The sequence below is a fragment of the Aethalodelphis obliquidens genome, unplaced genomic scaffold (genome assembly GCF_003676395.1).
Source record: "Aethalodelphis obliquidens isolate GAN/ISIS:26980383/991018 unplaced genomic scaffold, ASM367639v1 scaffold1, whole genome shotgun sequence".
Lineage (NCBI taxonomy): Eukaryota > Metazoa > Chordata > Mammalia > Artiodactyla > Delphinidae > Aethalodelphis > Aethalodelphis obliquidens.
In genome coordinates, this window is record NW_020837945.1 from 97319170 (window position 1) to 97339111 (window position 19942).

General features: G+C 38.4%; 1 protein-coding gene across 1 annotated transcript in view; it reads right to left on the bottom strand.

Annotated features, from left to right (window-relative positions):
- Positions 1 to 19942, bottom strand: part of LOC113629270 (EGF-like and EMI domain-containing protein 1) — a 460637-nt gene that overhangs the window by 208012 nt on the left and 232683 nt on the right. The window contains 1 exon segment of the mRNA XM_027123709.1: positions 724 to 755. Coding sequence (XP_026979510.1) covers positions 724 to 755 — 32 coding nt within the window.

Here is a 19942-nt window from a genome sequence, read left to right on the forward strand (position 1 = left end):
CATAGATTTATTTTATTATTCACAGTAGAGCTGAAAAATACTGGAGAAATAAATCTAGAGTCCAATTCCAAGCCCAGTCATTTAGAAACCACAAAGCAGGAGTTATTGGCCTTCATTATAATATGAGTTTAGCAATGGGGCAGGAGAGGTCGCTGAAATCAGTAGCCTGTGTCTGTCCAAGGTATCCAAGCACCACGCTTCCATGCACCCTCCAAGAAGAATGACAGGCTAAGAACATTTCATGCCTGATCCTGGCAGTGGCCCAGAAACCAACCTGCTCTATTCCCTCCCTGCTCCTATTCAGTTCCATTTTTACCTGACTCCCTGCTCAGCTTCATCTCATTGTGTCAACACTTGCACCAACATTTAAACTTGCTGTTTGCATTTTGTATCTTTGCTTTGATCTTCAGTGCTCTCTGAAGACTCTGTCTTACACTAGCCTCTTTGACTTTTTACCTTTCTGGCTTCCTGAGACAGAAAGACACATCCTGTCTGGCTCTCCCCTCTCTACCATAAACACCATGATCACCACCCAGCACCCCCCAACACGCACACATGAGCTCGGATCCTGGTATAGATACTATGCCTCTCGAGTATACCAGCCTTGAGAGACAGACAGAGAGAGAGAGTACCATTGTTAACAGTTTCTAGTTCTTTACAATGTCATTGGACTTCTCAAAGTACTATGCTTTAATTCGCAAGTGGCATTTTACCAACATAAACTTCTTTGTAGAAAGTTTTAAGTCAAGGTAGCACTTGCAAAAAGGGCACAGGTCACATAATAATTCCATGGGATCATCACTAATACGTGATGTGGGGTGGAAGAGTGGTGCTACAAAAGACGAAAAGAGACTTACCAAGTGGACAATTAAAATAGAAAGGGTCTTCCAAGAGGAGGGAGAAAGGCGTATAAAGGTGAGATAGGAAAGACTCAGGATCTCCTAGAAGTTTATTTTCACCAGAGAACAAGTAAGAGAGAGAGGCCTCGGGTGAATTGCAGAAAACGGATGAAAGATTAGGCTTGCAAGGACCATGCTGTGAATGGCCCTGAACGCAATGCCAAAGAACCTGGATGTTTTACCAGTAAGTGGTGCGATACTAGAGACTACTTAGAAAGCTGTTGCAATGTTCAGGTGAAAAATGAGGAGGCCCGAAATTTAGACTTGTGGTAGAGAAGGGGAAAAGAACATTGAACATCAATAGAGCTTGAAGACTGGGTATTGGGGTGGACAGATATGATGACACCTGGGATTCCAGTCTACCTGAATATGTGGATTGCGATGCCATTTATTGAGAGTAAACAAGAAAACATAAAGAGATTTAAAGAAGGTAGATAATGAGCTTTATTTTAAATATGATAAATTTGAAATAATAGATTTGACAACCCTGGATTTTAAAACCAAAAGAATAGTCAAAACAACCCAAGGACAGCATGTAGAAACAGAGTAATGACTGGAGGACAGAAAAACAAGTACTTCCAATTTAAGGAGAACTTAAAGGGAAAAAAAAATCAAGACAAAGAACATGCCAACTTTTGGTAGGCCATAGGAAGTCATATTATCATACTAGAAATATTTTAACACTTAAACATATAAAGTTTTTTATATTATTTTATCAAATCTGTTTTTAACTGTATTTGATATTGTCATAGAAGAGATTTACTTTTTCGTTATTTTGAAAGCTTCGTTTATAGCAAGATTGCAATCATTCTCAACCATATACACATGGGTTCATAAGTAAAATAAATGCTGTAATAGCGTTTCATATTGATTTCCATGTTATATAATTACTTTGAGAACCTCTAGTAATCATTTACTTTACACTAGGGCTTGCTGTAAAAATTGCTTTTCCCATATTTACTCAATAAGATTCCTCTCCTCCATGAAATCAATTAGGGAAGTAAAATAAATTTGTAAAGCTCATTTATGCATACACGTCACAGAAAAAGAAGGTTCTTCCTTGTTCTTGTTTACTCATTATCTTTACTTCAGGATACCACACTGTCCATAATCAGACTTGGGTTTCAGTATAATTCCTGATAAATATAACAACCAAACAGACATCCTCCCTTGCCTGGGGCTCCATCCTCCCCAGTTGATCGCTATTCACTCTACTGCACAGTTTACATGCAGGCAAGTCTCACCAGTCTGCACTGTGCTTTGGAGCACAACATTATTTCCAAGAATGTCTGATACAACCTTTTTTAAGAACAGGTGGCCACTACACAGAAGAACAGAGCTTTAATATAACCCCCCAAGACGCACATAAAAGACACCACAGGGGGCTGTCAGTATGTGAAGAGTAATCAGTCATATAATCTTTAGTAAAAACAGCACACACCTCACCTCAAAGAACTGGGAATCCTTAAACAAAAAAGGCCTTTTGCTGCAGTTTACTTTACATTTACCTTCAGGATCAAAGTGGTAATTTTATTTTATTTTACTTTTAATCCTCAGCCTTAATATGGAGTGTTTTCCTGAGATGGAATTTTTCATCTCAATGCTGATTTTTCTATCCTCGAGACTTAGGTTGAAGCAAAGAGTCTCTATATACAGAGATGGCTTCATTGAACTAGTTTTTCTGGATCCTCTGGTATAAATCAACTTTTATAACTCTACCTCCAAAGACTTCATGTCATCTTAAATCTTTGAATGCCTGAATGTATTCTTTACTCCACCCGTAATTACTTTTTAAGGGAAAAAGAAAAAAAAGAAATATTACCTACTTGATGGCTTCACCCAGTCTGAGACATTAATCTTTCACTTCAGGTACAGTATCATATTACAATCCCCATTCACAATCAAGTCTTGATTTGGGATGACGGGGTTGAGCCATCAAGATGCTGTTTCTAATCAGCCACTTTTGAAGGTCAACAAATGAAGTGTCTGATTATCTCAGTCCTTTGTGAATAGGTCAGAAACAAACACTCCGTTCACTATGGAAAATATTAGTGAGAAAGGAGCTTTGCTAGTAGCAAGCAAAACTGCAGTGGCATCAATACACAAGCACATTTCTATCCATCCCAGATTACTCGACAGCCTTGTAAATTCCCCAACTGGCTAACAGTTCTCTCCTATATAATACAGTCCAACTGGACAAATCGTTTGCATACTATTTGCAAATATGTTTTTTTCCATTTCTGGGGGTAATATATTTAAGGATTATTGAAAGAAGTTAGCATAGTCCCTCACTCCTTTGAAAAGCCTCACCAACTTTTAAACGATATACTTTCAACTCTAGCTATAAGTGAGTGAAGAATAATCTTCACAGAGTACAAATTACAAAGCTCTAGTTATGAATTTTGTTCTTTTAAACAGAGGACATAAAAATGCATTTGGTATATGAAAATTATTTTAGCTCTAGCCATTCCACTATGAGTTTCAATTACTCTAGCTCAAAATAATGTACTCTCATTGATGCTATTTTGCCCTCTACTAATATATTAAAAAATTAGGAGCCCTGTCAGAAAATTAGGACACTTTCTCTTCTATCCAATCTAACAGGAAGGTTAATAATTTTTCCACCTTGAGGCACTGTCAGTTTATCAGCTCTGGCTGAAGGCTCCTGTCCAAGCCCAACATTTCTATCCTATATCCCCAAACCTCATTATTGTAAACCATTCCTCCAAATCTCTAACCCTTGAAGCAGTGAGTGGTCCTAAATCCTGGCTGCACATTAGACGCTCCTGGGAAACTTTTACAAAATATGGATACCTAGAAATGCTGATGTAATTGGGCTGGGATAGGACTTGAGCATCAACGTTTTTATAAGCTCCCCAGATGATCTAAGGTGCAGCCGGGTTGAGAGCTACTGCCCTAAAGCAATTTCCTAGTAGTCCTATCATCCATTTTCACAGCCTACTTCTCAAAACTATAGATTTAACCACTTTCCCTTCACAAACACATAGAACCAGAGATCAAAGGACTCTGATTTTCAATACGTTTCTGTACAATCTCACAACATTTTCTGTATACAAATAGAAGAGTATTTCTATATTCAAAGAACATATTTGAAAGAAAATGGTAAAGAAAAAAAAAAAACAATAGCAAGAAGAAACAAATGCCCACACATATGCCCTCAAGTATTCAAGTAATCTGCTTTTCCCAATTAAATTTCCACAATCCTTCCTCCCATGCCTACTATTTCTCACCATTAGTCATCACTGATTAAGAAAAAAAACAAAGGCCCACCTTGTCTGGGTAAAGATAAGAAGTGGAGATTGTGTGCTTTGGAGATGGGTGGTAAATGGTTACAAGTATTTCCTAATGAACCTTACTATCTTATATCCACATCCTTTGCAGACAGGCTTTACACTCTGTCCATTGAGAAGTGGACGCTATTTTTCCACCCCTTGCGATTTGCTTTCACCAAGAGAATGTGATGGAAGTACCACTGTGTGACTGCTCAGGCTAAGCCTGAAGAGAACAGCAGCTACTGCTTTTGCCCTCTTGGAATGTTTCCATTGAGGAAACCTAGTCTAGCCGATCAGATAATGAGACAACATAAAGGAGAGCCAGGGTGCCACAGCCAATAGCCAGCATCAACTTCCAGGCCTGTGAACGAAATCCTTTTGGACTCCTCGACCTCAGCTGAGTTGTCAAATTTCTCCAGCTGCAAGGGTGAGCCCAGGCAGCAAAAGAACCCACCAATTGGGTTGTGCCCAAACTGCAGAATCATGAGCAAATAAATGGTTACAGTTTTAAGCTAGTAAGTTGTGGGGTGATGTGTTATGTAACAAGCGATAACTAATAAGGAAATTTACTTAATATTCAAAAGAACTGACAATTACTGTGCTTGCTTTCATATATGTATACTGTATGCAATTTATAAGTAACACATTTTCGAAGTTGCATCTTCATAAAGTGTTTTGCAGTTCAATCTCTCTCCATTTCATAAAAATCATACATTTGCTTCTTATTTTCTTCCATGATTACTTGTAGGAAAAAAAAAAAAAACCTGCTATAGCCATCTCTAAAAAAGTCAGGAAAACAAATTAGCCCGAAGTTCCTGTATAATTACTAAATTACATAGTTCACTTCATTTCTCCCTAGAGAACAGGAATAAAAAGAAAATTTCCAGGAGAGATTAAAACAAAATTGTTCTGTTGCTGAACCTAAGGATATTTCCAAGCTTGGTTACCTCTGATAACTTTTACAAACCATTTCACTGAATATTCCACCTCATGGACAGCTTTGAGAAACCTTTCTACAAAAATAGTGGTAGCTGGAACATTTTGCAAATATTCCATCGGAAGCTTCCTTCAGTAGAGATCTAGGTTCTGGCTGAAGGGAAATGTGGCTTTGTGGCCTTTTTTTTTTTCTTTTCTATTTTTGGTTTTCTATTGCTGTGTAGTAATTTGGGGAGTAACTAGCTGTATTAGTTTCCTACTACTGCTATAATAAATTACACTTAAACAATACAAATGTATTTTGCAGTTCTAGAGGGTAGAAATCTGAAATCTATTTCTCTGAGCTAAGGTTAAGGTTTTGGATTCGAGGAGAGAATCCTTTCCTTTGCAGCTTGTAGAGCGGCACTCCTTGCTTTCCTTGGCTCACGGCCCCTTCCTCCACCTTCAAAGCCAGGAGCACAGCGTCTTCACATCTCTCTTTGCTTTCATTATCACATCACTTCTCCTCTCTGTAGTCTCACATCTCCCTCTGCTTCCCTCTTGTACAGACACTTGTGATTACACCACTGAGCTCACCTGGATAATCCAGAATACTTTTCCTATCTCCAGACCTCTAATTTAATCACATCTGCAAAGTCCCTTCTGCCATATAAGGTAACATATTCACAGGGTCAGGGGATTAGGATGTGGATTTAGGGAGCATTATTTAGTTTATCATACTGCCTCTGGTTTTGTACTGTTTGGTCCTGAGGTCAGGATTCTTCAAGTAACTTTTGTGTTGAACTAGCTCAGTTGAGGCAAAGTAAAGAAAACCCTTAGTTTACTCATCCTACACAGTACAGAATAAACATCCGCTTAAAGCAAGCAACAATTAAATCATCAATTAAACTTAGCTAAAGCCAAAATCTGACTGGTTACAAAGAACAGCAGGGCTTCCCTGGTGGCACAGTGGTTGAGAGTCCGCCTGCCGATGCAGGGAACACGGGTTCGTGCTCCGGTCTGAGAAGATCCCACATGCCGCGGAGTGGCTGGGCCCGTGAGCCATGGCCGCTGAGCCTGCGCGTCCAGAGCCTGTGCTCCGCAACGGGAGAGGCCACAAAAGGGAGAGGCCCCCGTACCGCAAAAAAAAAAGAACAGCAAAACTGGTCATTGAGATGGAGCTGTTCTTTTTTTCAGCAATTTTTTCTACTTCAGAATATGACTGTCATCATTTGTTTGCCAAGTTCAATAAAAACTTCACCTGGAATGGTTGCTTCAGGGAATGCTGGGTAAATATCGCTTTTGTTTCAATTTGAACACAAACGCAGTTCAGTGGCATCCCATTTAACTATCATTTTTAATGTATTATTACCTAACCTAACACACTTTCATTTTATCAGCAGCATAAAAACAACCTCGCACCATAATTTTTCCACTGACAATGTGGCCTACTTGAAGGCATCATAAACTTATAAGCACAGATTCATAATGCATACATTATTTAAAAAGAGACCCTTAATATATTTTATCTTCAAAATAAAGTAATATATTTCAGTTGAAAATTATGTTAGCAGAGAGAATGATTCAAGCATGTATGCTGAAGTGTTTCGACCATATAACTAGATTATATTTACATGTATGAAATCTCATTGACTCAGAAAATTAGTAATAATCTCCGCCAAAGGGAGTATTTCATAAGGTAAATCAGATAAAGAAAACAAAGCATTGAATGCAAATACTTTTGAGAATGATAGGGAATCAGATGTGCATTAAAACATCTTATTATAGAATATGATACGATAAATTTAAGAACATAATCTAAAGTAACCACATTCAAAAGCAACAGTGTGCAAATTAACCGTTTTCATTTTATGGTAGCTCTCAGACTGCTTATTTTTCAAGTTATAAAAATAAATGATTTTTATTTATTTTGGTGGCGCAGTGGTTGCGAGTCTGCAACCCCGATGCAGGGGACACGGGTTCGTGCCCCGGTCCAGGAAGATCCCACATGCCGCAGAGCGGCTAGGCCCGTAAGCCATCACCACCGAGCCTGCGTGTCCGGAGCCTGTGCTCCGCAATGGAAGAGGCCACAACAGTGAGAGACCCGCGTACCGCAAAAAATAATAATAATAAAAAATAAATGATACATATTTCTAGTGGTTTTAGGAGTACATAATTTGGAAAAGTTAATATCCAAAGTCAAAATACTGTTAACCGAAGGTTGGAACTGGTGAATTAATAGCAGTTACTATATAATGCATTTAGCATTTTAAAAGCAAATATTGAACAGTTTCCTCTTACTAGTGAGAGAAGAAACTCTCGTAATCTTTATCCCATTCCTTCCCTAAATCTCACTAAAATGAAAACAAAGGAATCAAGTATAAACACAGAAGTGCATAGACAACAGGATGTAGGATGTCAGCGGACAAGAGATGGCAGCAAATTTTGGAAGAAAGAAAGTGGGTGGAGGTGAGGTTATCCAGTTAGCTAAACAGACTTCACTGCCTGGGAAGAGGAAATGGATTTACCAGCAGGATGAAACCAAGCTCAGATGCACAATCCCTGCTAGGCTTAGGAATTAGTTATCAGGGACCTTGGAAGTCCAGCGTTCAGGGGAGGACTGAAAGAAGGAGGATTGTTTTATTAAGTTCATAAGAGCATATGCAGAGTCTCAGAGCCCAGGGTCCACTCAGACTGCTAATTAATTACTTTGTCCACACCCTCATAGAAGACAGGAAGTATACTTCCTGCAAAGATTCAGGGACTCCAGCTGTGCCTGGGGGTGAAGTACTACACTGAAAACAAGGGTTAAATATACTTGTCCATACTGAATGAAAGTGAAGAATTCTGTTCTGGGGAAACTAAGTGGCCCAAGCAAAAAGACCTCTAGATTCTGACTGACATTTGGATGCCCTCAAAAATAAAAAAAATCCAGTCCTTTTCCATTTATTCAAAGATGGCTGCCTTCACAGACACACATACACATTTCTCATCAGTCTTTTCTGTGCCGTTTGGTACTGAGGTCAGGATCCAAAACAACATAAAACCTTGTAAAAAAAAAAAAAGTGCAAGAAGAAGAAACTAAATAAGTGTGTATGTGTGAGTGTGAATGTATTTGTGTATGTGTATCTTTAGACATAAAATAAGAAAAGATATTTCAGATACTGTACATATAAAATTTGATTAGGAAACTATAAACGAAGTATTTAGAAAACAAGAAAGAATGCTTAGAAATTAAAATGATTGTCAAAAAAATCCAATATAAAGGTTGAAGAAATCTCTCAGAGAGTGTAAAAATAAAACGAATCGATGGAAAACAGGAGACCAAAAACTTATATACAGTAGAGAATCAATCCAGGAGATCAGCACCTGATTAATTAGGGTTTCAGAAAGAGAAAACAGGATCAGAAATGACTGCCCCCAAACAGAGTACAATTATCACATACTGAAGGCATGAACTTTTGGATTAAAGGAGTCAGCCAAATGCAGAGCACAAATGAACGAAAAAGACTTACATTGAGATACACTATTGTGAAATTTCAGAACATCAGGTACAAAGAAAACATTGGAAAACCTTTTAAAAATAACCAGTCAGATACAACAGAGGCTATCATGCTTATCAATCTAGAAGGTAGACAAGAATAGAATGGGGCATTGCCTTTAAAATTCTGAGGGGCAATTTTTTTTAACCTAGAATCCTATAACTAGCCATGTGATCAGTTACATGTGGGGTTATAAGAAGACTTTTTGAGACACTGAAAGTTTCCAGGAATTTACCCTTCAATCAGTCTTTCTCAAGAAGCTACTAGAAAGTATTATCCATAAGAAACAGTTAGCCAAGGAGATTCAGAAAACAGGAGACCCAATGCAAGGGAAAGGCAGAAGAAATTCCCAAAGCAATGACAGAGAAGTCCTAAGCAACAACTGTGCTACAACCATAAGGGAAACCAACCCCACTGAAGCAACTGGCTGGATGACACTAAAAGATCTGTGTCTAAAGAAAAAAAACCGGACTGTTCGATTCCTTTCTGTGCCTGATCTTATTGAAGGGAGCCTATAAGTTTTCTTAGAATGTTTGCATTGAGTTAGCGTTAGTTACAGAGACAAACAAATGAGAAAAATGAAGCAATTTCTGGCTCCACAGAAAACTCAGAAAAGAAAAATAATTGTAATCATAATAGTACACTAAATGGCTTATCTATGATCAATATTTATATAGTTATATAAATACAGAATATTGGTTGAATAAAACATATGAGGTAAGGTTGAGAGAATGAAGGAGAGAAAAAAATGGATATAGCAAGGGGTGGAGATAGACAAAAAGTAAGAAAGCTCAATCCTCATTTTCTATAGTAGGCAGACAAACGATTGGAATAGAAACGTCAGAAGATAGAAATATTGCCATATTACTTAGAAATATAGAATTACATATGAGAAAAAATAGCTACAAAAGTGTTGAAATTAGGTCCAGTCTAGGGAATAGAGACTGAGGAATGGAAGTGGTGGGTCAGTAGAGAGCTTTGTCTTAAAAAATAAAGATAGGTCTTTTGGGCTTCCCTGGTGGCGCAGTGATTGAGAGTCCGCCTGCCGATTCAGGGGACACGGGTTCGTGCCCCGGTCCAGGAAGATCCCACTTGCCACAAAGCGGCTGGGTCCATGAGCCATGGCCGCTGAGCCTGAGCGTCTGGAGCCTGTGCTCCGCAACGGGAGAGGCCACAGCAGTGAGAGGCCCGCGTACAGAAAAAAAAAAAAAAAAATAGGTCTTTTATTACTGTTTGACTTTTAAAACGATGAACATGTACAACTTTCACAAAATACAAACACAATTTTATAGAAAGTTAACATCTAGTAAATCCTATAATCCATTAGTGGCCAGCTCTTTAATGCTTGTGTTCAAGGGAGTAATCCAAACATGTTTTGACATTGCACACCAAATGTCACTAGATTCATTTTGTTTTCTAGCATTTCTGTGACTGCAATTGCAATCTGCAGCGGCTTCAAGATGGCTCTAAGATAATTCCAAAGCTTTCAGCATAAATTGACCCTCTTAAACAATTGCGCATAATTTTCTCAGGCTCAAGCTGACCAAATGGCAATCAAAATAAACCACAAACAGGATGTTAATATTGCCTTATTGCTCAGTGATCATGAGAGAAAACAAAGCAAAATACAACCATCACTCATACCCTTGGAGGGAATGGTTTCCCATTGGGATGACTATGTGTTGTCAAAATACATGAATGCAAATGAAGAAACAAATGTGTGTGTTTATTATGTGCCAGGCACTGTGTTGGATAAACAGGAAATAGAAAGATGCATAAGATGCAGACACTTCTTTTGGGGAGTCTGTAATCTAGGAAAATAAAACACTGGAAGCTCCCCTAACTGAGCTCCATTTATGTGCCTTAGACTAACTCTCACTAGCCATTTTCTCCTTGAAACGCGACTGATGTCCATGGCATGTTGTAAACTCAAGCTAGCAACTACTCTTTCACCATTAGCTTCTTCACCCACCAGTTGAATTGTTTGCCTATGTAGGAAAGGAACAAATTTCCTCTACCCTCTTAGGTTTAGTAGTTGGGCCTTTAAAATAAACGGACAAAAGACTGATTAACAAGAGAAAAACAGAACTTATTAATGTGTACATTGCATATACATATGCGAGAATTCAGTAATGAGTTACTCAGGTGGTTAGAACTTGGGCTTATATAGCATCTTAACAAAGAGCAAAACTTTTGTAGGGAAGTGACAAAAAAAAAAGAAAAAGGGATTTAGATTTTAAGGGTGGTCAGTTGTAGGAAGGTAAATGTATGGGGAAACTAGCGGTAGATAAGGGCTAGTTAGTAAGGTTTGTTTGTGTAGACTTTCTTGGTGCCATCTTGTCTCCAGCGATAAGGCTGTTACCCCCTTCTTGGTATGGAATATGGGGAGGGGACACCTTCACAAGGCGAATTTATGTTCTTCTTTTAGAACATATTTGTAATTATATAAATTGATTAAATATTGTAAAAATCAATAAAATTTGAGTGTTAAATTAGAGCTAGTTGAAAGTTTTGAGAAAACTTGCTAAAAGTGAATAGCTGAAAAAACACTGTTGAATTAGGTATGAAAAAATCATAAAAACCTAGAATTATTTTTCACAGATAACTGAAAGTATCTTTACGTTTTCATGTTTTTTTTCAAGAAAATGAAACTAGATATAGAGAGGATACAAAATGGATGTGGTTTATACTAAAAATATAACACAAAACAAAAGAGAGCCCATATTCAAAGAAAAGTCTTAATTCTTCATTACTAAAAGTATATTTACATGTCTTAAGTTAAAATAAATGCTGTAGGTTATATATATCATTGACTTTGGATTCCACACTCTAAACAACATGTCCAGTACCCAGGCCCACTACTGGTCCTAATCTTATTGAATAAATGAGCTTCCTCTGTTTGCAGAAATCACTTGGACCCCTAGGGGATGTGTTTATAATGGATTCCCTTGGAGTGTATGCTGATAGATATGCTGTTCTCATCACATTCTTTCCCCTAATGTCCCCAGCTGTGTTCAGCAGAACTAATTGATAATGTGCATTTCCAAGGTGGCTGGCTATGCTTAGAAAAAACAAAAAATCAAAAACAACTGGTCCAATACTAAAGACTTTACATAAGATCTCACCCTTCTGACAGCTATTTTCTAAACCACTGAGCCAACTATTAACATAGAAAAAAGTAAATTCTAATACAGAAAAAAAATTGATGCAGATCCTCAAGAAAAGAAAAATAAATAGAATATTAACACATCAGTTTGGAAAGGGCTTTAGATGTCATATGACCTGTAGAATTCATTAAGAATAGAGATACATCCAAAGCTGAAGAGGAAAGGGGGACAGTTCTAAGGGCCCATGGCAGTATGAACTATTTTTTGACGGCAATGGAAAATGTGTCATTTCAAAACCTTATGAAAGGCTTTGATTTCAGCTATCATGAGGAGAGGTTTTCAAGCTATAGTACATTCCACGTGACAACTTGGTTTTCCTTGAAATTATTTGAAAATGAAAAGTAAAAGATATATTATGGTTGATAGCTTATACTTTAAGTTTTATTTAATTGTGTTTAATTAAGTTAGAATATGTTGACTCAGGTAACTCATTAATTATAATTAAGGAATGTCACAATTGAATCCTGCAACAGAAAATAAAGATCCTCCAATTTTATAGAATATATCTCAGAAAACTTGGTTATAATTCATATTTTCAATTAATTTTTATTATAAAATCAAAAGCATTGTCCCACATGTTTAAATGCATAATATTTACATTGGCTTAAAAGACTGCATAAAATATGGGTTGAACTTGAAGGGTTATGACAATTGTCATATAAGAGTATATTTGGTCTCATAAGAGACCAAATATTCTCCCTATTCACAGACCACATGTGTCTTAAGCCCAGGCTTAAAAATTCAAAGCCAACCATTTATTTCCCAACTTGTCTTCTCTCCTCCTTTGTCCCTGCCCTTTACTAAAAGAAGCAATGAGAACCCAAGCCAGGCTCCCCAAATCAGTCTCCTGCCTACATCTTTAGAAAGAGCAAAGATGTTTTCTCAGAGTTTTCATATATTATTGTAAGTGCTAGTAGCCCCACTACCTAAATATGCATTCCAGCAAATTCTACCTCCTAATGTTACCTGATTTTGTCATGCATGTCATTATCATAAAGCAGTTTTGTTCTATGTACAGTTGCATCTATGTCTCTCACTCAAATGAGAATATCCAATTACTACAACCTGTTACTAGCTTTGAGAAGAAGAAACAAGATGTCATAAGGACAAGTTTTTGAGTCCTGGAGCATGTCACTAAGAATTTAGCAGTCCTTTTTTTACCAAGAGATGTAAAAGCAAACAAAAAACAAATCTAGGGCTTCCCTGGTGGCACAGTGGTTGAGAGTCCGCCTGCCGATGCAGGCGGGTTCGTGCCCCGGTCTGGGAAGATCCCACATGCCGCAGAGGGGCTGGGCCCGTGAGCCATGGCTGCTGAGCCTGTGCGTCTGGAGCCTGTGCTCCGCAACAGGAGAGGCCACAACAGTGAGAGGCCTGCGTACTGGTAAAAAAAAAAACAAAAAAAACAGAGTCATATATCACAATGTTCATTGCGCCTCTATTTACAATAGCCAGGACATGGAAGCAACCTAAGTGTACATCGACAGATGAATGGATAAAGAAGATGTGGCACATATATACAATGGAATATTACTCAGCCATAATAAGAAACCAAATTGAGTTACTTGTAGTGAGGTGGATGGACCTAGAGTCTGTCATACAGAGTGAAGTAAGTCAGAAAGAGAAAAACAAATACTATGCTAACACATATACATGGAATCTAAGAAAAAAAAAAGGTTCTGAATAACCTAGGGGCAGGACAGGAATAAAGACACTGACGTAGAGAATGCACTTGAAGACATGGGGGGTCTGAAGGGTAAGCTGGGATGAAGTGAGAGAGTGACATAGAGATATATACACTACCAAATGTAAAATAGTGAGTGGGAAGCAGCTGAATTGCACTGCTTTTCTCCACACCCTCTCCAGCATTTATTGTTTGTAGATTTTTTGATGATGGCCACTCTGACCGGTGTGAGGTGATATCTCATTGTAGTTTTGATTTGCATTTCTCTAATGATTAGTAATGTTGAGCATCCGTTCGTGTGTTTATTGGCAATCTGTATACCTTCTTTGGAGAAATGTCTATTTAGGTCTTCTGCCCATTTTTGGATTGGGTTGTTTGCTTTTTTGGTATTCAGCTGCATGACCTGCTTGTAAATTTTGGAGATTAATCCTTTGTCAATTGCTTTGCTTGCAAATATTTTCTCCCATTCTGAGCGTTGTCTTTACATCTTCTTTACGTTTTCCTTTGCTGTACAAAAGCTTTAAGTTTCATTAGGTCCCATTTATTTATTTTTGTTTTTATTTCCATTTCTCTAGGAGGTGGGTAAAAAAGACCTTGCTGTGATTTATATCATGGAGTGTTCTGCCTATGTTTTCCTCTGAGAGTTTTACAGTGCTTGCCCTTACATTTAGGTCTTTAATCCACTTTGAGTTCATTTTTGTGAATGGTGTTAGGGACTGTTCTAATTTTACATGTAGTTGTCCAGTTTTCCTACCACCACTTATTGAAGAGGCTGTCTTTTCTCCATTGTATGTTTTTGCCTCCTTTATCAAAGAAAAGGTGACCATATGTGTGTAGGTTTATCTCTGGGCTTTCTATCCTGTTCCATTAGTCTATGTTTCTGTTTTTGTGCCAGTACCATACTGTCTTGATTACTGGAGCTTTGTAGTATAGTCTGAAGTCAGGGAGCCTGATTCCTCCAGCTCTGTTTTTCTTTCTCAAGATTGCTTTGGCTATTCGGGGTCTTTTGTGTTTTCATAAAAATTGTGAAATTTTTTGTTCCAGTTCTGTGAAAAATGCCATTGGTAGTTTGATAGAGATTGCATTGAATCTGTAGATTGCTTTGAGTAGTATAGTCATTTTCACAATGTTGATTCTTCCAATCCAAGAACATGGTATATCTCTCCATCTGTGTGTATATCTTTAATTTCTTTCATCAGTGTCTTATACTTTTCTGCATACAGGTCTTTTGTGTCCTTATGTAGGTTTGTTCATAGGTATTTTATTCTTTTGGTTGCAATGGTAAATGGGAGTATATCCTTAATTTCTCCTTCAGATTTTTCATCATTAGTGTATAGGATTGCAAGAGATTTCTGTGCATTAATTTTGTATCCTGCTACTTTACCAAATTCATTGATTAGCTCTACTTTACCAAATTCCTTGATTAGGTAACATCTTTAGGATTCTCTATGAATAGTATCATGTCATCGGCAAACAATAACAGCATTACTTCTTTTCTGATTTGGATTCCTTTTATTTCTTTTTCTTCTCTGATCGCTGTGGCTAAAACTTCCAAAACTATCTTGAATAATAGTGGTGACAGTGGACAACCTTGTCTTATTCCTACTCTTAGAGGAAATGGTGTCAGTTTTTCACCATTGAGAATGATGTTGGCTGTGGGTTTGTTATATACGGCCTTTATTATGTTGAGGTAAATTCCCTCTATGCCTACTTTCTGGAGGGTTTTTACCATAAATAGCTGATGAATTTTGTCAAAAGCTTTTTCTGCATCTATTGAGATGATGATATAGTTTTTCTTCTTCAGTTTGTTAATACTGTGTATCACATTGATTAATTTGCATATATTGAAGAATCCTTGCATTCCGGGGATAAACCCCACTTGATCATGGTGTATTATCCTTTTCATGTGCTGTTGGATTCTGTTTCCTAGTATTTTGTTGAGGATTTTTGCATCTATGTTCATCAGTGATATTGGCCTGTAGTTTTCTTTCTTTGTGACATCTCTGTCTGGTTTTGGAATCAGAGTGGTTGTGGCCTCGTAGAATGAGTTTGGGAGTGTTCCTCCCTCTGCTATATTTTGGAAGAGTTTGAGAAGGATAGGTTTAGCTCTTCTCTAAATGTTTGATAGAATTCACCTGTGAAGCCATCTGGTCCTGGGCTTTTGTCTGTTGGAAGATTTTTAATCACAGTCTCAATTTCAGTGCTTGTGATTGGTCTGTTTATATTTTCTATTTCTTCCTGGTTCAGTCTCAGAAGGTTGTTCTTTTCTAAGAATTTGTCCATTTCTTCCAGGTTGTCCATTTTATCGGCATAGTTGCTTGTAGTAATCTCTCATGATCCTTTGTATTTCTGCAATGTCAAATGTTATTTCTCCTTTTTAATTGCTAATTCTATTGATTTGAGTCTTCTCCCTTTTTTTCTTGATGAGTCTGACTAATGGTTTATCAGTTTTGTTTATCTTCTCAAAGAACCAGCTTTTAGTTTTATTGCCCTTTGCTATTGTTTCCTTCATTTCTTTTTCATTCATTTCTGATCTGATCTTTATGACTTCTTTCCTTCTGCTAACTTTGGGGTTTTTTTGTTCTTCTTTCTCTAATTGCTTTAGGTGTACGGTTAGGTTGTTTATTTGAAATGTTTCCAGTTTCATGAGGTGGGGTTGTATTGCTATAAAGTTCCCTCTTAGAACTGCTTTTGCTGCATCCCATAGGTTTTGGGTCATCATGTTTTCATCGTCATTTGTTCCTAGGAATTTTTTGATTTCCTCTTTGATTTCTTCAGTGATCTCTTGGTTATTTAGTAGTGTGTTGTTTAGCCTCCATGTGTTCGTATTTTTTACAGATTTTTTCCTGTAATTGATATCTAGTCTCAGAGCATTGTGGTCAGAAAAGATACTTGATGCAATTTCAATTTTCTGAAATTTACCAAGGCTTGATTTGTGACCCAAGATATGATCTATCCTGGAGAATGTTCCAGGAGCACATGAGAAGAAAGTGCATTCTGCTGTTTTTGGATGGAATGTTTTATAAACATCAGTTGAGTCCATCTTGTTTAATGTATCATTTAAAGCTTGTGTTTCCTTACTTATTTTCATTTTCAATGATCTGTCCATTGGTGAAAGTGGGGTGTTAAAGTCCCCTACTATGATTGTGTTACTGTCGATTTCCCCTTTTATGGCTGCTAGCATTTGCCTTATGTATTGAGGTGGTCCTATGTTGGGTGCACAAATATTTACAGTTGTTATATCTTCTTCTTGGATTGATCCTTGATCATTATGTAGTGTCCTTCTTTGTCTCTTGTAACAATCTTTATCTTAATGTGTATTTTGTCTGATATGAGAATTGCTACTCCAGCTGTTTTTTGATTTCCATTTGCATGGAATATCTTTTTCCATCCCCTCGCTTTCAGTCTGAATGTGTCCCTAGACCTGAAGTCTGTGTCTTGTAGACAGTATATATATGGGTCTTATTTTTGTATCCATTCAGCCAGTCTGTCTTTTGGTTGGAGCATTTAATCCATTTACATTTAAGGTAATTATCGATATGTATGTTCCTATCACCAGTTTCTGAATTGTTTTTGGTTTGTTATTGTAGGTCTTTTCCTTCTCTTCAGTTTCCTGCCTAGAGAAGTTCCTTTAGCAGTTGTTGTAAAGCTGGTTTTGTGGTGCTGAATTCTCTTAGCTTTTGCTTGTCTGTAAAGGTTTTAATTTCTCTATCAAATCTGAATGAGATCCTTGCTGGGTAGAGTAATCTTGGTCGTAGGTTTTTCCCTTTCATCACTTTAAATATGTTCTGCCATTCCCTTCTGGCTTGCAGAGTTTCTGCTGAAAGATCACCTGTTAACCTTATGGGGATTCTCTTGTATGTTATTTGTTGCTTTTCCCTTGCTGCTTTTAATATTTTTTCTTGGTATTTAATTTTTGATAGTTTGATTAATATGTGTCTTGGCATGTTTCTCCTTGGATTTATTCTGTATAGGACTCTCTGTGCTTCCTGGATTTGATTGACTATTTCCTTTCCCATAGTAGGGAGGTTTTCAAGTATAATCTTTTCAAATATTTTTCTCAGTCCCTTTCTTTTTCTCTTCTTCTGGGACCCCTAATTAGAATGTTGGTGCATTTAATGTTGTCCCAGAGGTCTCTAAGACTGTCCTCAATTCTTTTCATTCTATTTTCTTTATTCTGCTCTGCAGTCGTTATTTCCACTATTTTATCTTCCAGGTCACTTATCCATTCTTCCGCCTCAGTTTTTCTGCTATTGATTCCTTCTGGAGAATTTTTAATTTCATTTATTGTGTTGTTCATCATTGTTTGTTGGCTCTTTAGTTCTTCTAGGTCCTTGTTAAACGTTTCTTGTATTTTCTCCATTCTATTTCCAAGATTTTGGATCATCTTTACTATCATTACTCTGAATTCTTTTTCAGGTAGACTGCCTATTTCCTCTTCATTTGTTTGGTCTGGTGGGTTTTTATCTTGCTCCTTCATCTGCTGTGTGTTCCTCTGTCTTTTCATTTTGCTTAACTTACTGTTTTTGGGGTCTCCTTTTCACAGGCTGCAGGTTAGTAGTTCCCGTTGTTTTTGGTGTCTGTCCCCAGTGGCTCAGGTTGGTTCAGTGGGTTGTGTAGGCTTCCTGTTGGAGGGGACTGGTGCCTGTTTTCTGGTGGATGAGGCTGGATCTTTTCTTTCTGGTGGGCAGGACCGCACCTGGTGCTGTGTTTTGGGGTGTCTGTAACCTCCTTATGATTTTGTGCAGCCTCTCTGATAATGGGTGGGGTTGTGCTCCTGTCTTGCTCATTGTTTGGTATAGGGTGTGCAGCACTGTAGCTTGCTTGTTGTTGAGTGGAGCTGGGTCTTAGCATTGAGATGGAGATCTCTGGGAGAGGTTTTGCCATTTGCTATTACATGTAGCTGGGAGGTCTCTTGTGGACCAATTTCCTGAACTTGGCTCTCCCACCTTAGAGGTACAGGGCTGACAGCCGGCCGGAGCACCAAGACCCTGTCAGCCACATGGCTCAGAAGAAAAGGGAGAAAAAGAGAAAGAAGGAAGGAAGGAAGGAAGAAAGAAAGGAAGGAAGAAAGAATAAAATAGTTATTAAAATTTTTAAAAATTATTAAAAATAAAAATCATAAAAATAAGAAAAAAAAGGAAGAAAGAAGAGAGCAACCAAACCAAAAAAGAAATCCACCAATGATAACAAGCACTAAAACTATATGAAAAAAAAAAAACAAAGAAAAAAACAGACAGAACCCTAGGGCAGATGGTAAAATCAAAGCTCTACCGACAAAACCACACAAAGAAGCATACACATACACACTTACAAAAAGAGAAAAAGTAAAAAAAAAAAAAAAAAAAAAAATATATATATATATATACCAAAAAAAGGAAGAGAGCAACCAAATCAACAAACAAATCTACCAATGACAATAAACTCTAAATACTAAACTAAGATAAGCATAAAACCAGAAACAAATTAGATGCAGAAAGTAAACCCCAAGTCTACAGTTGCTCCCAAAGTGCACCACCTCAATTATGGGATGATTAGTTGTCTATTCAGGTATTCCAATGATGCAGGGTACATCAAGTTGATTGTGGAGATTGAATCCTCTGCTCCTGAGGCTGCTGGGAGAAATTTCCCTTTCTCTCTTTGTTCGCACATTTCCTGGGTTTCAGCTTTGGATTTGACCCCGCCTCTGCATGTAGGTTGCCTGAGGGTGTCTGTTCTTTGCTCTGACAGGACGGGGTTAAAGTAGCAGCTTTTTAGGGGGCTCTGGTTCACTCAGGCTGGGGGGAGGGAGGGGTACGGAATTCGGGGCGAGCCTGCGGTGGCAGGGGCCGGCGTGACATTGCAACATCCTAAGTCACGTCATGTGTTCTCCTGGGGAAGTTGTCCCTGGATCACAGGACCTTGGCAGTGGCAGGCTGCACAGGCTCCCAGGAGGGGAGGTATGGATAATGACCTGTGCTCGCACACAGGTTTCTTGCTTCTTGAAGCAGCAGCCTTAGCATTTCATGCCCATGTCTGGTGTCCGCGCTGATAGCCATGGCTCGTGCCCGTCTCTGGAGCTCGTTTAGGTGGTACTCTGAATTCCCTCTCCTTGCATACCCCGGAACAATGGTCTCTTGCCTCTTAGGCAGTTCCAGACCTTTTTCTGGACTCCCTCCTGTCTAGCTGTGGTGCACTAGCCCCCTTCATGCTGTGTTCATGCTGCCAACCCCAGTCCTCTACCTGGGATCTGACCTCCCAAGCCAGAGCCTCAGCTCCCAGCCCCCACCCGCCCCAGTGGGTGAGCAGACAAGCTTCTCAGGCTGGTGAGTGTTGGTCGGCACCCATCCTCTGTGTAAGAATCTCTCCGCTTTGCCCTCTGCACCCCTGTTGCTGCGCTCTCCTCCATGGCTCCAAACCTTCCCCCCTGCCCAACCCCCATCTCAGCCAGTGAGGGGGTTTCCTA